Source organism: Erythranthe guttata, chromosome 12, assembly GCF_056151865.1.
Source record: "Erythranthe guttata isolate IM_541 chromosome 12, IM_541, whole genome shotgun sequence".
Classification (NCBI taxonomy): domain Eukaryota; kingdom Viridiplantae; phylum Streptophyta; class Magnoliopsida; order Lamiales; family Phrymaceae; genus Erythranthe; species Erythranthe guttata.
The window spans coordinates 19,091,743-19,108,381 of record NC_142544.1 but is presented as its reverse complement, the minus strand read 5'-3'; the positions used below and the strand labels follow the sequence as shown (position 1 = coordinate 19,108,381).

The window sequence follows — 16,639 nt, the reverse complement described above, 5'->3', positions numbered from 1 at the left end:
CAGAAAGAGTGGTAGCTAAAATTAGTTAATGTGACTATTTTTGTACAACACTATTTTATAATTACAGTTAAAACTTTATAAATTAATACAGTTGAAACTAGCAAAATTTTATTAATTTAGCGAATTATTAAATTATCGAACTGATAAGTTATTATATTTTTTACCGAGTTGAGATCAAAAGAAATTATTATTTAAGCAATATTATTAGTTTATTGAATATTAATTTATAGAGACTCTACTGTATTGAATATTGAATAAGAAGATTGTTATTTTCTGACGTATAAATATAATTTTAAATTAGTCATACTCATACATAATTAATTGTGTTAAAAACATAAACTATAATACGCATTAATCCATTACTATTAAATTGCAAATTGGAATAAGAGTCGTCGTAGATTTGGCCATGGAATAGGTCAAACTTCAAAGGCTGCTTAAACCAAAATTAGGTAGCAAAGCTATCGATATAATTTTAAATTAAAATGAATTAAAATATCTTATTTTATGATAATAAAACTTAACAAATTAAAATGGAAATAGTTTTAGCCATAATTAGATAAATGAAACCCCCAAAATGGCAGACCGCCACGAAACATGAAATCGGCGTTTCGGAGCGCCATCTGTACTAAACTCACATTTTCCTTCCGCTCCTTAAACCCTACCCCCCACCGCAGCTCCCTCGTACTCCCACCGTATTACGCCGCCGTTTATCCCGGTAGACCTTCTACTCTCACTTCAATGGCCGGCGGAGAGAGTGGCTCCAACACACCACCTTCTCCCACCGTTCACACGCTGGAGAAGCAGTTCGAAGTGTTTCAGCATAAGCTCAGTGATTCCGGCACCTTGCGTGAGCGTATTCGCGGCGTCGCTTTGGAAATTGAGTCCGCCACCAGGCTCATGCAATCCAGCCTCCTCCTTATTCACCAGTCTCGCCCTATACCTGGTAAAATTTATGCGATTTTCACAATTTTTTATTCTGCATTTTCTCTTTCCCCCACAGTTTCGAGTTTTCCCCCTTTTATTTTATACATTTTTATTATTACAAGGCTGTGAAAATTAGCAAAATATATGAATTTCTGAATTTACTTATCGGTTTTGCTTGTTAATCGGCCCAAATTAAGAATAACCTAATGGAGCATGTTGTTTGTTCAACATTGTACATTCCTCGAAATGCAATCGATTGTGAGGAAGTGAAAATTTGTCATGATAAAGTCGCATTGATGGAATTCCAAGGGCATATTACCCTGTCACTGCTTTTGATATAATCATATAATTGTTCTTAACCCTCTGATTTTTCAAAGAGGTTTTGGAAAAGGCAAATGGGCAGATTGTTGTGCTAAGGGAACTATTTGCTAAGCTTGCAGAAATTATCAGCGAGTCCCCTGGACAATACTACAGGTGAGAAGGTGAATTTATTGTGCTCAAGGAACCCTTTCTTTTCGTACATTAACATTCAGTTTTGCTGATTTATAGATATCATGGTGATTGGAGGAGTGAGACTCAGTCTGTAGTGTCTCTGCTTGCTTTCATGCATTGGTTAGAAACTGAGAGCCTTCTGCTTCATGCAGAAGCTGAGGAAAAACTTGGCTGTATGTTCCACTTACCATTCAAATTCCAACTTCAACTAAATAATGTTCAGCTTGCTTAGTGAATGGCTTTCCTGGATTTTTTATATGTAGTTTTTATCAATGTTGTAACAAGTTCAATTGAAGATCGCAAGTCTGGAAAAAACATAAGTTAGAACAGGCGTTGCTATTGTCGCACTGGTTGTTTTCGTTATATACTTATAGAAAAAGAGTGCTATTGTGAAATTTTCAGGTTCATGCATCAAATTTAATCTTTGTACCATGTCTAAGTTGCAAGTCTTTTGATGTTTGTTTTGCCTTATTTCATCTGCAGTTTTTAGGTTGCTGTGATCTGCGTTTATTGAATATAGTCGTAAATTGCTTAGCCTTCTCATTTTACCTTTACTGCTATTTTATGAACCCAAATGTGTGTTTCTGTTAAGCTAGAATTTTGACATTTAAGCTTCTGAAGTGAAGTTTTTGAAGATATTGTTTAGTTACACTTATTCTTGCTGCAAAAGAAATGACGACGGTTGAATTTTTTTTCTTGATCATTTACACAGTAAAGTCATCGGAGTTTGGTCTCGATATTGAAGACTATCTCACTGGTAAGTTTCAAAGTTCTGACTATTTTCATCCTTTAAATGGTGATAGGCGTTAAATGGGCTACCAGATGTAAGCACAAAAAGCATATTGTGCATCTTTATATACAATTTCTGTCACAGAGTCAGAAATGTTAAGGTCGGCTTCTTTGGTCTCGGACTAAATACCCAATTAACCAATGAATAGAAAGACTATAGCATTAGTTGAGCCCTTGGTAACTCATGTTATGGTAATTGGTCACTCAAAGGCGCTAGTGTTTCTTGCAAGAATTTCTCAAAAAAATGTATCCAATTTCTTAATTGTAGGTTTGTTTTTCAAAACTTTAATCATACTGAAAATCTAAGTTTTTTTTTTTTTTTTTTAACAAGACAATCATTCTCGCTCCAAGGACATCCATAATTAGTTCCAGCTCATTATTAGTTTCTTTGCTGAAATGTTGCTGCTGTAGCATTTTAATTATTTCTTCTTCAAATTCATTAGTGCACTATAAGCTAGCTATTCCACACGTCTCAGTCACGGAAAAACAGTTATCTTTCCCTAAGATAGGTGCTATCTGAGTCCAGTAACCACCAAGTTGTCCTGCATACTCCACCAACCCCTGTTCTAATATTTCTTTTAACTCGGGCCATCTCTCTCTCTCTCTCTCTCTCTCTCTCTCTCTCTCTCTCTCTCTCTCTCTCTCTCTCTCTCTCTCTCTCTCTCTCTCTCTCTCTCTCTCTCTCTCTCTCTCTCTCTCTCTCTCTCCTCCCTCCCTCCCTATGTTCTGATATCAAGTTTTTTTTCTCGTGCAGGAATTTGTTTTATGTCCAATGATTTGGTAAGCACACTCATAAATCCTTTTGATGCACTTTAGTGTTGGGAATGCAACACTGTGTGCGAAAAAATGAGTTCGTATATTCGAGAGAAGTTGAGATGCAAACCCACTTAATTTTAATTTTAATTTTTTTTTTCTGGGATGGGGGTTGAGGATCCGAATAATGCTGTTGGTGAGAGTGGAATAAAATTCACTCACTCCCTGATATTGCATGAAGTTTTTTTGTGCCAATGAAAACTGTACAATGTTGGGAATTTCTAATATAAAATCTAAGAATTGGAATGGAAAGAGTTCTGATGTGATAATAAGCATGGAGATTAGTAGCCCCAAAACCTTTTATTTTTCACTTAAATTTCTGTGTGAAGAAAATTTATTAACTGCAAATTCAGTGCCGCGGGAAATAACAGATGATATACATGGTTTGCAGCCTAGATATGTGGTAAACCAAGTGACAGCTGGGGATTACGACTGTCCAAGAAAAGTATTGAAGTTTTTAACAGATCTCCACGCAGCATTCCGCATGCTCAACCTCCGTAATGACTTTTTGCGCAAGAAATTTGATGGTAAGTTGATTATTCTGTTCTACCCAGTTCAGTCTGAGGATAATATAGACCTGATGTTTTCATTTCTTTACTTTGCTTTTACTAATCGAGCTATAAGCCATTATTCAAACCTTATGGCTTATGATTTTTCGCTGGATCAGGAATGAAATATGACCTCAGAAGAGTCGAAGAAGTTCACTACGACGTGAAAATCAGAGGGTTGGCTACAAGCGGGAACTCAACAGCGGAGCAAGTAGATGGAGAAACATCTTGAATTGTGACCTCCTTTTCACTCGTCTTGATCTTGTTTTCCTTTCTATCGTCTGCATTTATTTTTGTCAGATGCAATCTTATGTGGAAATATGTTTCATGATTCTAGACATCTTCCAAACATGAAACGAAAGAACGGAGCTCTTCACCTGTTACGATCATGCATGCATCTTTTCGTTGGCAAGATAAATCAGAATTAATTAGACTATTATGTTCTATAAAATGTTCGGTTGGTGCAAATGCGCTTATAGCTATTCGGGTGTTGAGTTGCGCGTGTATATATCGTATTTTAATTGGAATATTAACTAATTTACATGTTTTAAAGGTAGTGACAAAACAAAATCTGTGAGTAAATTTGAAACTAGGTCAAATTATTTTATATACTCAAAAAGATCATTGTCGCATTAAATATCATAAATTCCTAATTACCCCTATGCTTTTAATTAATTTCTTTAATTGATTATTAATTAATATAACACAAATAATAATAATAAATTAATGGAGAAATCCGAGCTAGGCCAAAAAGAAAAAGGAAAAAGAAAAAGAAAAAGAAAATAGACTTGCTGTTGGGCGTCCTTGTCACACACTCACCTACAAATCACAGTAACTGCGCGTCGCTTCGGCGGATGTCAGCACTCGGATTCCATTACAGTTTTGTGCAACCCCTTTCACGTCCGTCGAATATATTGCGTCACTTTACCTATTTTTACCTTCCCAATCTCCTATGTTATATGATCTTTCCTTTTCCTCTCTCTCTCTCTCTCTCTCTCTACCTTTCCCTCTCATGACACACTGATTCGCGCGGCGACTCACGAGTCACAACTCGGGAAATTGAACCGTTCCGGTTAGCTCTTTCTTATGCCATGCATTTGCTTTTTTTTTTTGGTTGGAATTTATATTTGCTGTAATGTTTCTGCATTTCTTTTCTGCCGTTTATGATCGACAATGTTCTGAACTTTTGTTCGATCGATTGATACAACTTTTGTTGCCTTTTATTATTTTTTTGTTAGGTTTTTACGCTTGTTCTAATTTGTAGATGTGAAGTGTTTCGCGTAAATTATAGAGTATGGGAGACGCGTGAATACTGCCTTGTTCTGAACATTAATTAATGGAAGTGGTTTTGTTGGAATCAGATTGACATAATTCATCAATTACTTTCCCCTTTGGTGTGCATGCTACTGAAAATTAGTGAAGTATTTACATCCGATTTAATTCGTGCCAAATCTCTTGTCATCTTTTTCAAACAAAGTTGATCGACGCAATTCAATAAGGATTATGGCAACCAAATTTTTTTTTCTTGAGGGTTATTTATTATCCTTTTATTGACGAAGTGGATGTGAAATGTGACTGGGCGTATTATACTTGAAAGGGGAATATTTTTTTTTATTTTGATTATGTTTGTCAGGTTATGGAGAATGGGCGTCCGGTTCTTGGATTGGAAGATGGGACTATTGATGTCGAGCGTCTGCTTGTAGAACCCCAAGATGGGCATGTGTCGATGGATAGTGTCATGTGTTTTAACAAGAAGATCCCGAAGAACACCATGGAAATGGTAGATGTTTCCTGCAGATTTGGTAAGCAGTTTGAACTCCTCTCTCCTCTCAGACTGGCTAACAAATTACTGAATAAACATTTATGTTGGTAAAAATAGCGTTACTAATGATCTTTAAATATCTATTTATCTCGTTATCTTTTAATATCATGTTTGTTCGACTGTTTGCTGCGATTTCCCCTCCATTGCTCATAAAAAAATAATGACGTAATGCAGGTGCGTCAGGTACTGGTTCTGCTAAGGAAGGTGAAGATATTCTTAATGGAGAAGTATGTCATAATTGCTTATTCGTCATGTACTGATGGTTGAGCCAGATCCTTCAAAATGTGTTATAATTCAATTTACTGTCATGGCTTAATTCTTGTGATTGAAGGTTTATTACAGCTATTTGATTATAAAATGTGAATCCATGCTTGCTGTACATTTTTTATTGCATGTCCTTGTTATTTCTTCACACTTCTTTATTTTGTTTTGCCTCATATCATGAATATTCACTTTATAGCAAGTGCTTCAAACATGTGGCACTACATATATAGTAGGGATCTTGCTTTATTTCATTGTCTATGGCCCTGAAACCTCTTGCATGTGTGTCTTACTGATCAATGGCTGCTTGCCTATTTTTCCTTCCTTAATGCAAGTATGTTCCTTGGGGCAAAAAGAAGCGACTTAGTTTTTTTTTCTTCTTTTTTTGTCAGTTTGCTGGTGGAGCAAATCTGTCAGCATAACATGCACATTTATGTTCTAGCGATGCATTAAAAATTTGGATGTTAAGAATTAATATTCAATCCTGATAATGAAATATTTTAAGGCACTGATAACTTCAGCCAGCTTTTGTTGAACTTTGTGAACTATGAGATTTGTTGATATGGGACGAGAGTTACTTTCCTGTAATGATTTCATTTAATGTCAATAAATATGCCCAACCACAGGTACTTGATGCAATGCCTAGTGAAGTTGATGTTGGATATCTACGATTACATGATGAGTTCTGTAGCATGGGAGATGAATACCTTCTAGGTTAGCATTCTTTCTTTACTTTTTAAATTTTGCTGTGATTATGTTTTACAAGCATCAAATAGCTTATCTTTCCACTCCCCTCGTCACTATTCTCACGCTCCACCACCACAAAAAATAATAATATCTGTCTTTTGGGTTCAGGTGTTCAATTTGCTGAAAGCATTACAAACTTAGATTATGGGTCAACTGAAGCCTTACAGGCTCCATTCCCAGACAGTCAAATGCAGGTGTCTGGTGCTGGCTCTGGCTCTGGCTCAACTTGCAAATCAGATCGATTTAGAAAAATGGAAGTGCTTGATTGCAAGAATAACCAATTTAACTATGGATGCTCTGAATTGAGTGATATTCCTAGTTACCACGAGTGTGAAATGTTGATTGGGGAGGAACCTTCGATTTCACCTAGGTCATTTTCTTTGCAAAATATCGGCAAGTTTCACAATAGTTCAAGCTATTCTTTTGAAGATATCTTATCTGATGAGAATAATGGAAGACAGTCGGCTTTAGGCGAGATGTTCTGCAGTCCAAAGACTGAAAATAGTAATGAGTTTGAGCTGGCAGTCCAAGATGGGGAGACATGTCAGAGGCAAGAAACATTAGCAACAACGCCAGTTCAGGCTAACTGCACCGATATTCTTCCTACACAAAAAAGATCCCGGAAGCCCACACAGAGGTACATTGATGAATTAGCAGACCCTTTTTCAACAAATTCTAAAAAAAGGCGAGAGGTTTCTTCTTCCACCCTTAAAGTTAAGGACAAGTCTCTTCGAGTTAAAGATCATAAGAAGTGTCATATGGGAACTAGAGCAATTAGATTACCTGCAGAGGAATCTTCTGTCATGGCCATACAAGTGCCGTTTGCTTCCTTAGCGCACAATGAGTGTCCAAAGGATCATTTAAATAGTAAGGTAATTTTTTAAATTTATGGACTATTTATTTAAGGCATCTTTCTGTTGACACAAACTGCCTGCTGCTTTTCAATTTATTTCTTCTTCGAGGTACCAGGGTTCACATTTTGGAATATTAAGCAAGTTTTAGTTAATAAATTTATTTTGAAGAATTACATTTCCATGATAGGAAACTGAAAATGGCTCTTACTTATAATTCCTTGTTTGGAATATTTACTTTAGTTTGTTTCAAAATTCGTTTTAACCCCAAAATTGATATAAAAAGGTGGAGTGTGTAAATATTGGAAATTTGATGACCAATCCAAAGGGCAAACGATCAGCTCCAGAGAATCAAAAGAAAAGGGATGAATCTATTACAGCAGTATATCTGAAGAAGGATGACTATGTCACAAGTCACAAAAAAGGGGATGACTATGTGACAAGTCGCAAAAAAAGGGATGATTTTGTTACAAATCGCAAGAAAGGGGATGACTATGTTACAAGTCGCAAAAAAGGGGATGACTATGTTACAAGTCGCAAAAAAGGGGATGACTTTGTTATTGCAGCAGCTAATTTAAAGAAAAGGGATGACCATGCGATAGAAGCAAGTCAGAAGAAAAAGAATGACTGCACCGGTGCGGCAACTCCAGCCGCTAATTTAAAGAAAAGAGAGGACCGTGCGATAGAAGCATGTCAGAAGAAAAAGAATGACTTTACCGATGCGACAACTCCAAAGAAAAGGGACAAACATTTAAAACATGCGAGCGGAAATAAAAGGGATGACTGTGACACATCAGCATTGCATGAAAAGAAAAGTGAGAACAGTCTAACAGACGAGAGCCCCGAAGAAGTAAGTGCTTTTAGGAAGCATCATAGACTATGGACTATAGCAGAGGTAAGAAAATTAATTGATGGCGTCTCACAATATGGAGTTGGAAGGTGGAGTCGAATTAAGAAGCTGTTCTTTGCCACATCTGCTCATCGAACTTCTGTAGATCTTAAGGTTCGTTGCTATGTTCAAAGTTCCAGAGTATACCTTTTCTGGTCCTCTTATATTAGCGATAGTATAAATTGTTCATTATTGAATTTTCGCAGGACAAATGGCGAAATCTTTTGAAAGCAAGTGGTGGTATTCAAGAACAAGGGAATCAACAAGTTAGTGATATTATACTTTTCATCGATTATCATATACTTTTTTTTTATAATGTACAAATTGATGCAGGGAGAGAAGAAACGCAATATGGCCTGGCGTCCGCTGCCGAAGTCAATATTGCGTCGAGTTTGTGAACTGTCGGCTATGTATCCTTACCCCAAGGGTCAGAGACCCAAGAAGATTACCGATAATAATAATAGTAATAATTATAACAGTTATAATGAGTCGCCGGATAGAAGTACGGATATAACATTGAGCGACTATAGAAGAATCTTGCGGAGTGTAGATGACAATTGATTCTTCAATTTTCAACTTTGGTCGTCCATAGTATGCTGCTGCCTCTTTATTTATTATGAAGAATTTAATATTATGGTACTGGTTTTCGGAAAGATTTTCTGCTTCGCATATGCTTCCTGTTAGTACAGAATAGATATGGTTTTTTGCTTCCATATTTAAATAACAATCATATCTTAATTAGTATGACTGGTTATTAATTATTTCATCTCATTCAGTAATCAGTATTAACACTCCGTGGGCCAGAATGCATTGTTGAAGATTTACATGAATGAAAAAAACCTTGTTAGGGCTAATGAACTAAAAACCCAATGTATACATTAACTAGCTAAAGAAATAAAGTAGGAGCATCATGTGGCTGTAGTTTAGTGGTAAGAATTCCACGTTGTGGCCGTGGAGACCTGGGCTCGAATCCCAGCAGCCACACATCATTTTTGAAGTATTAATTTTTTTCTTTTCTTGTTTTCTTCTTTTTAACGAATTGGTTACAGACCTGGGCTGGGCTCGGAATCCCAGCAGGCCCACACATGAGAATTAATTTTTCTGAATTTAATAAACATTTTTTATAATTCTTTAATGCAACAATTTTTGGATGAGCTAGTTTTCAACTACTAATGAATCAAAATCTTTTTTACTTTATATTTAAGTTACTAAAAAATATTTTTCAAAAGAAAACCTTTGAAATTTCAGTGATTTCTAGCAAGCAAATGTGTGCTATATAGTACGATTTTTACAGATATTGCTCTACTTTTAAAAATTAGTGAAATGATTTTTACATAAACCATTTCTTAACTACTGGTGAATAAACATCCTCTATACTGCATATTTGATGTTTAAAAAAATATTTATAAAAATAAAAAGGAATTTGACATTTCTGCTTAAAAAAAACAAAAAAACCGCGTGTTGTAGTATACGATTGACGGATTGAGCATTCTCAAAGATGAATAAATAAAATGACTGGAATTCGAACAAAATTGAAATTGACAACAAGATATAATTATTTGTTGTACTGAAGATATGGTAAGCATTCATTCCAGTTGAGCAGCAGCAAGAACTGTTTTAAGGGATATGCATCCACAAAAATCACAGAAATACGAAACTGAAGAAGATTTATTATCAGCAGCCTCACCCCTCTTCGCATCACAAAATCCAACTTGTCACAAACAAGGATCCTTTCGAACACAATATCCATCCTCAATTTTAGAAACCTACACAAAGAACTCGGAAAATACGACAGGATTCTATCTAGTACATGACCAACAGTTGACTTCAATATCTCTTCAAATGCTCTTTTCTCACCATACAGAAAAGAAAAGAAGAAACATAATCTTCATAAACATACATAAGCAACAGATGATCATACAATCGCTACTCGTTCACAGTCGTGAGCATTAACATTATTTAATACAAGAAAAGTCTGATAACTGTATATTTGATATGGCTATCTTAGAACACGACCATGATTTTCCTACATAAAGCTCATATCTTCATCTAAACCTCAAAGTATATTCTTCCTGATCCGGCAACAAGTAAACATCATATATAGTAACTGAAAACTTTCTCCAAGATTGGTAAGCATATAAAGACAAGTCATTATGGTAGAAAATTAGTCCTATGAAGGAACAAGAAAACAACAACTAAATATACATTACATAATTGTATGAAACATATTAGATTCAAACTGGACAACAAATGAGTGATATTCTTAGTTATCGTCATGAAAATGGAAACTTAAGATACTTGCCTGAACAAAAACTTATAACATGCGTGCATTCAATGAGTTCAAAGGAAAAAAAAAAAGAACAAGAAAAATCAATAATTTCTTATCATCAAAATCTAACTAGATTCTCAGACAAGTAAACAATATTTGGATTTTAATCGCGTAATAGCAAAATTAGCATGTTTAGCTGGTAGACAAAGATATATAATTTAATTAAACTATGGTAATCATCATGTGGCTGTAGTTTAGTGGTAAGAATTCCACGTTGTGGCCGTGGAGACCTGGGCTCGAATCCCAGCAGCCACACATGTGCCATTCCTTTTTTCCTTTTTTCTTTTTACTCCCATTCATAGCCATACGTAAAACCAGCTAATATTCCAACAATTATAACAAGTCGTCTTAGCTTATATGCATTATATGAAAATTAGAAATTGCAGCTCGACTGATCGTAAATATTAACACTCTTTGAAATGAAACAGCAAGAACATTTAGTAACATGGTAGCAAAACCAGGAATAGCACGATTTCGAAGGCCGAAGAAAGCACATGCTGAAACCTATATATACATGAATGATGGAATTGTATGTAGATTTACAACATATTACCTCATCGTACATAAACAAAACACAAATGGCGACGGCATCACCAAGCAATCAATGGCAGTGCTAATTTTAAATTTGTTGCAAATCGAACAACAAAAAAGCACCACGAAGATTTACCGCTATATTATTGTTGCAAACCAAGCAAGTTTACCAGTTATTCCGGTGCGACAAACTTGAATCTTGCAACAGAGATATTTGTTTTCTTTTTACCATTTTTTTTTTCCGCAAGTATCACCTAGCCAAATGAAGAAAATGTTCCAATTCTCGTCGTCCAAATGTCTTTCCAACAGAAGTATCATCTTTATGCCTGGCAGCAAAGTAAAAAACCAGCCAAGAAACCATGAAAAAAACCTCCATCAACGACTGGAAAACTAAAGTAAGAAGATCCCCAAACATTTTCCTCAACAACCACCTTCCAAACGATCCGCATATAACTGCTTCTAAACACCTTATTTCAAAAGCAGGGCAAAACAAAGCTAACAACATATGGCACCCTTCTTTTACAATCTCTCTGCCACCCCTTCTTGAATCTGCAATTGCTACCCACGAATCGACAGCAAATATGAAACCGAGTATCAAGTCACTCAAGAACCAGACCGCAATAAAGCCTGCACTCTCCCACTCATGCCCTATAACCCACGGTGCCACATTGGCAAAAGGCATAAACTTCATCCTCAAGAAAACCTTGAGGAACACGTAGTGATCTTCAATCTCACCGAAAAAGAATATTCCCATCAGCTGTGCTAGTGCATCCCTCACTGCCCATTTCATCAGTATAAACCCCGAAAGCCGTTTAAGCCCGATATTCGAACCGTCCCAAATCGTGCGCAAGAAGGATCTGTAATTTCCAACCAAATGATCCACCACTTTAAGGAAAATAATCCCGTTCACCCATGTGTACGAAACTATGAATGCCAATACAACGTATGCGTATGTGACCGACAGGACGCCCGCTAAGAAGAAGAGAGAAGTTGCGTCGCGATGCCCTAATTCAAAACCCTTGATCAAGAAATCGAAATCGATGACTGCATTACTATCATCTAATCTGCTCTCCACGAATTTCCTTTCCTCTTCTTCCGACAACACCGTGGCGTTATTCCTGAACTCCGTCTTGACACCTGGCTTGACAATTTTGGGGAAAGAGATTCCGTTATCTATGACGGAATTGGAGAAGCCGTAATCCGGGTTGAAGTCAGAGAAAATGACGAAAGTGGCATTGGGGGTAGGTTTTCTGGAGGATGGGCGAAAGAGGGAGCGGTCGAAATCGGAATCGCCGGAGAAAAAGTCGTCGTCGAGGGTTCCGACGCGGGAGAGGTGGAGAAAGGCGCGGCGACGGCGGTAGGTGGGATGGTGGTGGTGGTGGAGATGGGAGGCGGAGGCGGAGAAATCGAGGCGGGAGAGGAGGGATTTCAAGGAAGGGTCGCGGTCGATTAGGGAAGAGAGGTAGTGGGAGGCGCTGTGAACGTTGGAACGGAAGGTGAGGAGGAGAGATGAGAGAAAGATGAAGATGAGGGGGTTAGAGTAGAACAAAGAGGTGGTTTGCTTAAGGATTTGGGCGGTGCTGGTATGGCGGATATTAGGCGGCGGTGCTGGTGGCGGATTGCGGTGGCTCATGGCGGAGGGTTTGGGGAATTGGGAAAGTTTGCAGTCTAATTTGGGATTGGAGGGTTAGTGTATTGGAGTTTGGGATCTTGGAAATTGAATGAACCCAAACTAATTGTCAATTCTTTTTCTTTTTCTTTTCCACCAAAAATAAATAAATAAATAAAAGTTTATGCGAATCTATATTCTATACCCATTAATTTATTTTTATAATAATAACCAACTTTTGTATAGTTTTAATCAATATAAATATCCATCCATCATAATTTCCTAATAGCATTCATTAGTAGTCTATTAATAACATTGATTTGGTAACCAAACAAAATTAAAATCACTTAATAGCTGTTGTGAATGATTAAATTGGTCTAAACGTCGAATTCTATAATAATAGTTGAAATATTTAATGGAAATTTCGAGTTTTCTCGTATAATATGATGACAGAATATAACCCCAGAAATTTTATTACAGATGCAACAAAATCTCAAATAAAAGTGTCGCGAATACAACAAACTCAAAACGGGTTTCCCCCAAATAACGAAGTGCTTAAAGCGAAAAATACGATATTAGGGCAACCAAGAGTATAGTGTAGAGAACCGGGCGCTGCGACGAATGAATAGTGTAGGCCAAATACAAATACTAAAACAATACTAGACATAAGTTTTTTCGATATTGAAAAAATCAACTAGGAATAAGATATATGATTGCCCATTGGAAAATCAAGGGATGTGGCTCATTCAAAATCGGGCTTCTCCGGGTATGTGCAACCGGACCTCTGAATAATCACGTTAGCTGCATAACAACCAGCTCTCACACATTCTTCAATGGGTTTCTCTAGCACCAACTGGGACAAAAATCCTCCCACAAATGCATCCCCTGCACGAAAATTCAATGCAATTGCGTTAAAGAGGAATTACTAGTAGTACAGTTACTCGGTTTTTATTAGATTTATTTGGATGGATGAAGTGAAATGCAATGTTTTTGGCATTAGAGGGCTGTCTCAAAAACAGCAACAAAATCACACACCTGCACCATTGGTATCGACAAGTTTCTCTTTTGGCAATGGAATGACAGGTAACAGCTTCACCTTTCCATCCTCTGCAACCACAACTGGATCGGCACCTTGTGTAATCACGGTGATTCTTTTGTGGGTCCCAGATGCCTTTGGCAATTGGGAAATCTTCAAGGCTATCTCTTCAACATTCTCAGTCTGTACATCAAAAACAGCTATGTTTAAATATATTATAAGCGAACATATTAGTGGTTTTTGTTCAGTAAAATCATTACCTCCCAGCCATGAACTTTAGAGAAAGCTCTTGCTTCTGTTTCATTTCCAAAAACATAGTCCATGTAGCTGAAAAACACAATAGTAGCAGGCCGTTGATCAACTATCCTACTTTTCAAAATCTATACAATTGAAAGAATTAAAAAAAAATTTAAAAAAAAATCAGACTTACGGGAACACTTTGTCTTGCACATCCTTGAAGAACTCGCAGATAAATGGAGCAGAAAGGTTTGTCGAGAAAACCTACATATGCACAAACATTTAGCCGAAACTATAGCATTAAAGTAGGCAATGAACTAATTGTCAAAAATCTGACCTTGTTATTTGCAGTTGCATGCTCAGCAACAAGCATGATAGATTCTGGTGAAACTGTGAGGAAAAATCCGGCAATATAGTAGTATTTGGCCTTTTCCACTGTGCAGAGAAAATTAAATGAGTAAGTTTTATAGAATTTATGACGTTGATCAAAGAGTACCAATTATGCAGAGCATACCCAAAGCCCAGTTTTCTGGTTTCTTCAAGTGATCAGGTTTGTAGCAATTCGCAGCTGACAAATTGGCAACGAGTGACCTGCAATATTAATCCTTGATTTGGTTAACCTAACAAATGCAAGGGCAACAAAACAACCATCCTGAAAGGAAACTGACCTTTCGCCACCAACAACGCACACACCACAAGTCCCAGTTGGGGATTCATCTTCGTAATAATGAACCTAGAGAAACCACAAGGATACGACAGAGTATAAGTAATAAAGATAGAAATAACATTTTTCTTGATGCAGTTATAACTCACTAGAAAGTCACAGTTTTAAGCAAGATATGTAAAGCTATTGATCATGATCATGAACTAGTGATGATTTTTCCTTGTTAAGCATAAACCAGTGTGAATGTTAAATAATTATTAAAAGGGTGGTGATAGCCATTAAAAGGGATCGAACTGAAACAAAATACTTACATTAACACCAGCTTGCTTTGCGTTTTTCTTCATTTCCTCCCCAAACTTGTCCTTTCCAATGGAACCCATGTAGCTTGTTGCACCAGGTTTTTGTAGCATCCACTGTAGATATCAACTTCAAAATTATTACATACGTACAAAGAAACAATGGAGAGTTGAGAAGGAATGTGAAGCCATAAACAAGAATGAAGAATGTCATGTACCTGGGCAACTCTGATTGAGTTTTGGGTGGCCCCTGCATTACAAAAATCATAAGAACTAATAGTAAAAGCTGGAAGTATTTGCGTAAAGAGTAACATGAGAACCAATTGGATAAATATCACAGCTTTGCTGACGAAAATTACCTCCAGCAATGTACTCCACTGTGTACTTGGAGGACATATCATCGTACCTGAGAAATCGATTGACCGAGAATTACATCCGGAAATGATATGAACAATCATTGTTAGAAATAGACATCGCATGCATTACCTTGCTCGATATATAGTCTTATATCTAGATTCATGGTTCTTTCACCTCATTAATCAAAACTCTTGCTATTTCAAAAAAAAACTCTTGCCATAATACAAAAGCAATTAACTGAACTTCTCATACTATTCAGTAGTTTTATAGTATTTCAAATTATTAAAATAGCCAGTTGTTACTTGGATAATATTATCAAGCTAGAAAAAACCTGTTTTTGGAACTTTTGATCTAAAGGAGAAAACGAGACACCAAATTAATCTCCTCGACAGAAGATGAACATAATGTCAAAACCAGACTGATTGTAACTTAACAGGCATCACCATCCACCACTTCTCGATTTAATTAAGTAATAGTGAACAAGAAAATAGCAACTCAACAACACTCAAAAAAAGTAATCTTTACCATTTCATATTTTGAAATTGCTGCAATAATATGTACAAAATTTAATGATGGATAATAACCCTACAGTTACTGGTACATCACCATAAAAACATTCAGAACAAAGATTTAAAATCAAAAACGAAAAATACGTACATAGGCAAGTGCTTATCCTCCGCGAGAATTGCATTGTTCAATTTGATATCGTACCTGTTGTGCAAAGGTAGCAAATTAGCCTCGTCGTATACAAACAAATTCTACAATTTACCAAAATCACATTGATTCGTATGATTATAAATGCCAAATCTGAGATCCAATTCCTAAAACCGAAGCTACTACTGATTAGCAAGCCCATACACTGGCATACTCAGATATGCTGATTAGCAAGCTAAATCTCATCAGATACGCAGATCCATAAACTAAAAGGCGTAAAATAATATCAAGCGTAATTAAAAAGGCAGATCTCAAGCTCTAAAAACGCATATAAATCGAAACCTAAAACAATGCGATGTGAATCAGCAAACAAAGTTTGAGAAATTACTTGTCCAAAAATTCCTGATCGACAACAGCTGAAATATCCAACAGTGGATTCCCCATTCCTAGAAGAATTCCGTCGTGCGCCATTTGAACTTCTTCGAATGATCTGAGATCGAAATGCTACTGAGATTTTGGGAGCTAGGAGCCGATTGAATTGAATAAATAAACAGGTGTAGATGGCGTACAGGGTGAGACTGTATTTATAGTGATTTGGTTCTAAGAACTATTGGGGGCAATAGTGGGTTGGTGAGGTGAGGTTATAATGTTAACATATGCGGCTTATTTTAGTACTTTTTACTACTAAAATTATTAAGAGCGTGCGTCCTGTTTGGATGTTGTATCAAATAGTGGAAACATAAATTTCCTTTTTTTTTTCTTTTTTTTTTTTAAAATCTGAAAATTATCT

General features: G+C 36.5%; 4 protein-coding genes and 2 non-coding genes across 7 annotated transcripts; 4 read left to right on the top strand and 2 right to left on the bottom strand.

Moving 5' to 3' along the window:
* Positions 1-548: 548 nt before the first annotated feature.
* Positions 549-4,034, top strand: LOC105956691 (Translin family protein). Its single transcript, XM_012980570.2, has 7 exons — positions 549-943; positions 1,302-1,398; positions 1,474-1,589; positions 2,129-2,173; positions 2,960-2,985; positions 3,410-3,545; positions 3,686-4,034. The coding sequence occupies exons 1-7, from the start codon at positions 595-597 to the stop codon at positions 3,796-3,798; spliced, it is 882 nt and encodes a 293-aa protein (XP_012836024.1). The 5' UTR covers positions 549-594; the 3' UTR covers positions 3,799-4,034.
* Positions 4,035-4,338: 304 nt separating this feature from the next.
* TRFL8 (TRF-like 8) lies at positions 4,339-8,789 on the top strand. 2 transcript variants are annotated; one of them, XM_012980567.2, is made up of 8 exons: positions 4,339-4,638; positions 5,200-5,368; positions 5,563-5,615; positions 6,276-6,363; positions 6,505-7,268; positions 7,534-8,250; positions 8,343-8,402; positions 8,470-8,789. In XM_012980567.2, the coding sequence occupies exons 2-8, from the start codon at positions 5,203-5,205 to the stop codon at positions 8,695-8,697; spliced, it is 2,076 nt and encodes a 691-aa protein (XP_012836021.2). In that variant the 5' UTR covers positions 4,339-4,638; positions 5,200-5,202; the 3' UTR covers positions 8,698-8,789. The 2 variants fall into 2 exon arrangements, with proteins under 2 accessions (XP_012836021.2, XP_088682304.1); XM_088826178.1 differs by having other exon boundaries at positions 4,363-4,638; positions 5,563-5,650.
* Positions 8,790-9,048: 259 nt separating this feature from the next.
* Positions 9,049-9,120, top strand: TRNAH-GUG (transfer RNA histidin (anticodon GUG)). The gene has a single exon. It is a non-coding gene; the product is annotated as a tRNA-His (tRNA).
* A 1,528-nt stretch (positions 9,121-10,648) lies between these two features.
* On the top strand, positions 10,649-10,720 carry TRNAH-GUG (transfer RNA histidin (anticodon GUG)). Its single transcript has one exon. It is a non-coding gene; the product is annotated as a tRNA-His (tRNA).
* A 137-nt stretch (positions 10,721-10,857) lies between these two features.
* On the bottom strand, positions 10,858-12,759 carry LOC105956687 (uncharacterized). Its single transcript, XM_012980565.2, has one exon. The coding sequence runs from the start codon at positions 12,627-12,629 to the stop codon at positions 11,247-11,249; it is 1,383 nt and encodes a 460-aa protein (XP_012836019.2). The 5' UTR covers positions 12,630-12,759; the 3' UTR covers positions 10,858-11,246.
* Positions 12,760-13,055: 296 nt separating this feature from the next.
* On the bottom strand, positions 13,056-16,541 carry ADK2 (adenosine kinase 2). Its single transcript, XM_012980566.2, has 12 exons — positions 16,238-16,541; positions 15,853-15,906; positions 15,198-15,244; positions 15,057-15,088; positions 14,854-14,955; positions 14,547-14,611; positions 14,393-14,469; positions 14,216-14,313; positions 14,072-14,142; positions 13,902-13,968; positions 13,641-13,824; positions 13,056-13,490 (listed from the first exon to the last, which is right to left on the bottom strand). Exons 1-12 carry the CDS (start codon positions 16,318-16,320, stop codon positions 13,348-13,350), a joined length of 1,023 nt encoding a protein of 340 aa, XP_012836020.1. The 5' UTR covers positions 16,321-16,541; the 3' UTR covers positions 13,056-13,347.
* Positions 16,542-16,639: the final 98 nt, after the last annotated feature.

Coding starts and splice junctions, on each gene's coding strand:
- LOC105956691 (XM_012980570.2), top strand. CDS start 595: ATGAAATCGGCGTTTCGGAGCGCCATCTGTACTAAACTCACATTTTCC. Junction 1,590..2,128: donor AGCTGAGGAAAAACTTGGCT/GTATGTTCCACT, acceptor TCATTTACACAG/TAAAGTCATCGGAGTTTGGT. Junction 2,174..2,959: donor TATTGAAGACTATCTCACTG/GTAAGTTTCAAA, acceptor TTTCTCGTGCAG/GAATTTGTTTTATGTCCAAT.
- TRFL8 (XM_012980567.2), top strand. CDS start 5,203: ATGGAGAATGGGCGTCCGGTTCTTGGATTGGAAGATGGGACTATTGAT. Junction 7,269..7,533: donor AGGATCATTTAAATAGTAAG/GTAATTTTTTAA, acceptor TGATATAAAAAG/GTGGAGTGTGTAAATATTGG. Junction 8,251..8,342: donor GAACTTCTGTAGATCTTAAG/GTTCGTTGCTAT, acceptor GAATTTTCGCAG/GACAAATGGCGAAATCTTTT.
- LOC105956687 (XM_012980565.2), bottom strand. CDS start 12,629: ATGAGCCACCGCAATCCGCCACCAGCACCGCCGCCTAATATCCGCCAT.
- ADK2 (XM_012980566.2), bottom strand. CDS start 16,320: ATGGCGCACGACGGAATTCTTCTAGGAATGGGGAATCCACTGTTGGAT. Junction 15,907..16,237: donor GATCAGGAATTTTTGGACAA/GTAATTTCTCAA, acceptor TTTGCACAACAG/GTACGATATCAAATTGAACA. Junction 14,143..14,215: donor ATGCAACTGCAAATAACAAG/GTCAGATTTTTG, acceptor GTGCATATGTAG/GTTTTCTCGACAAACCTTTC.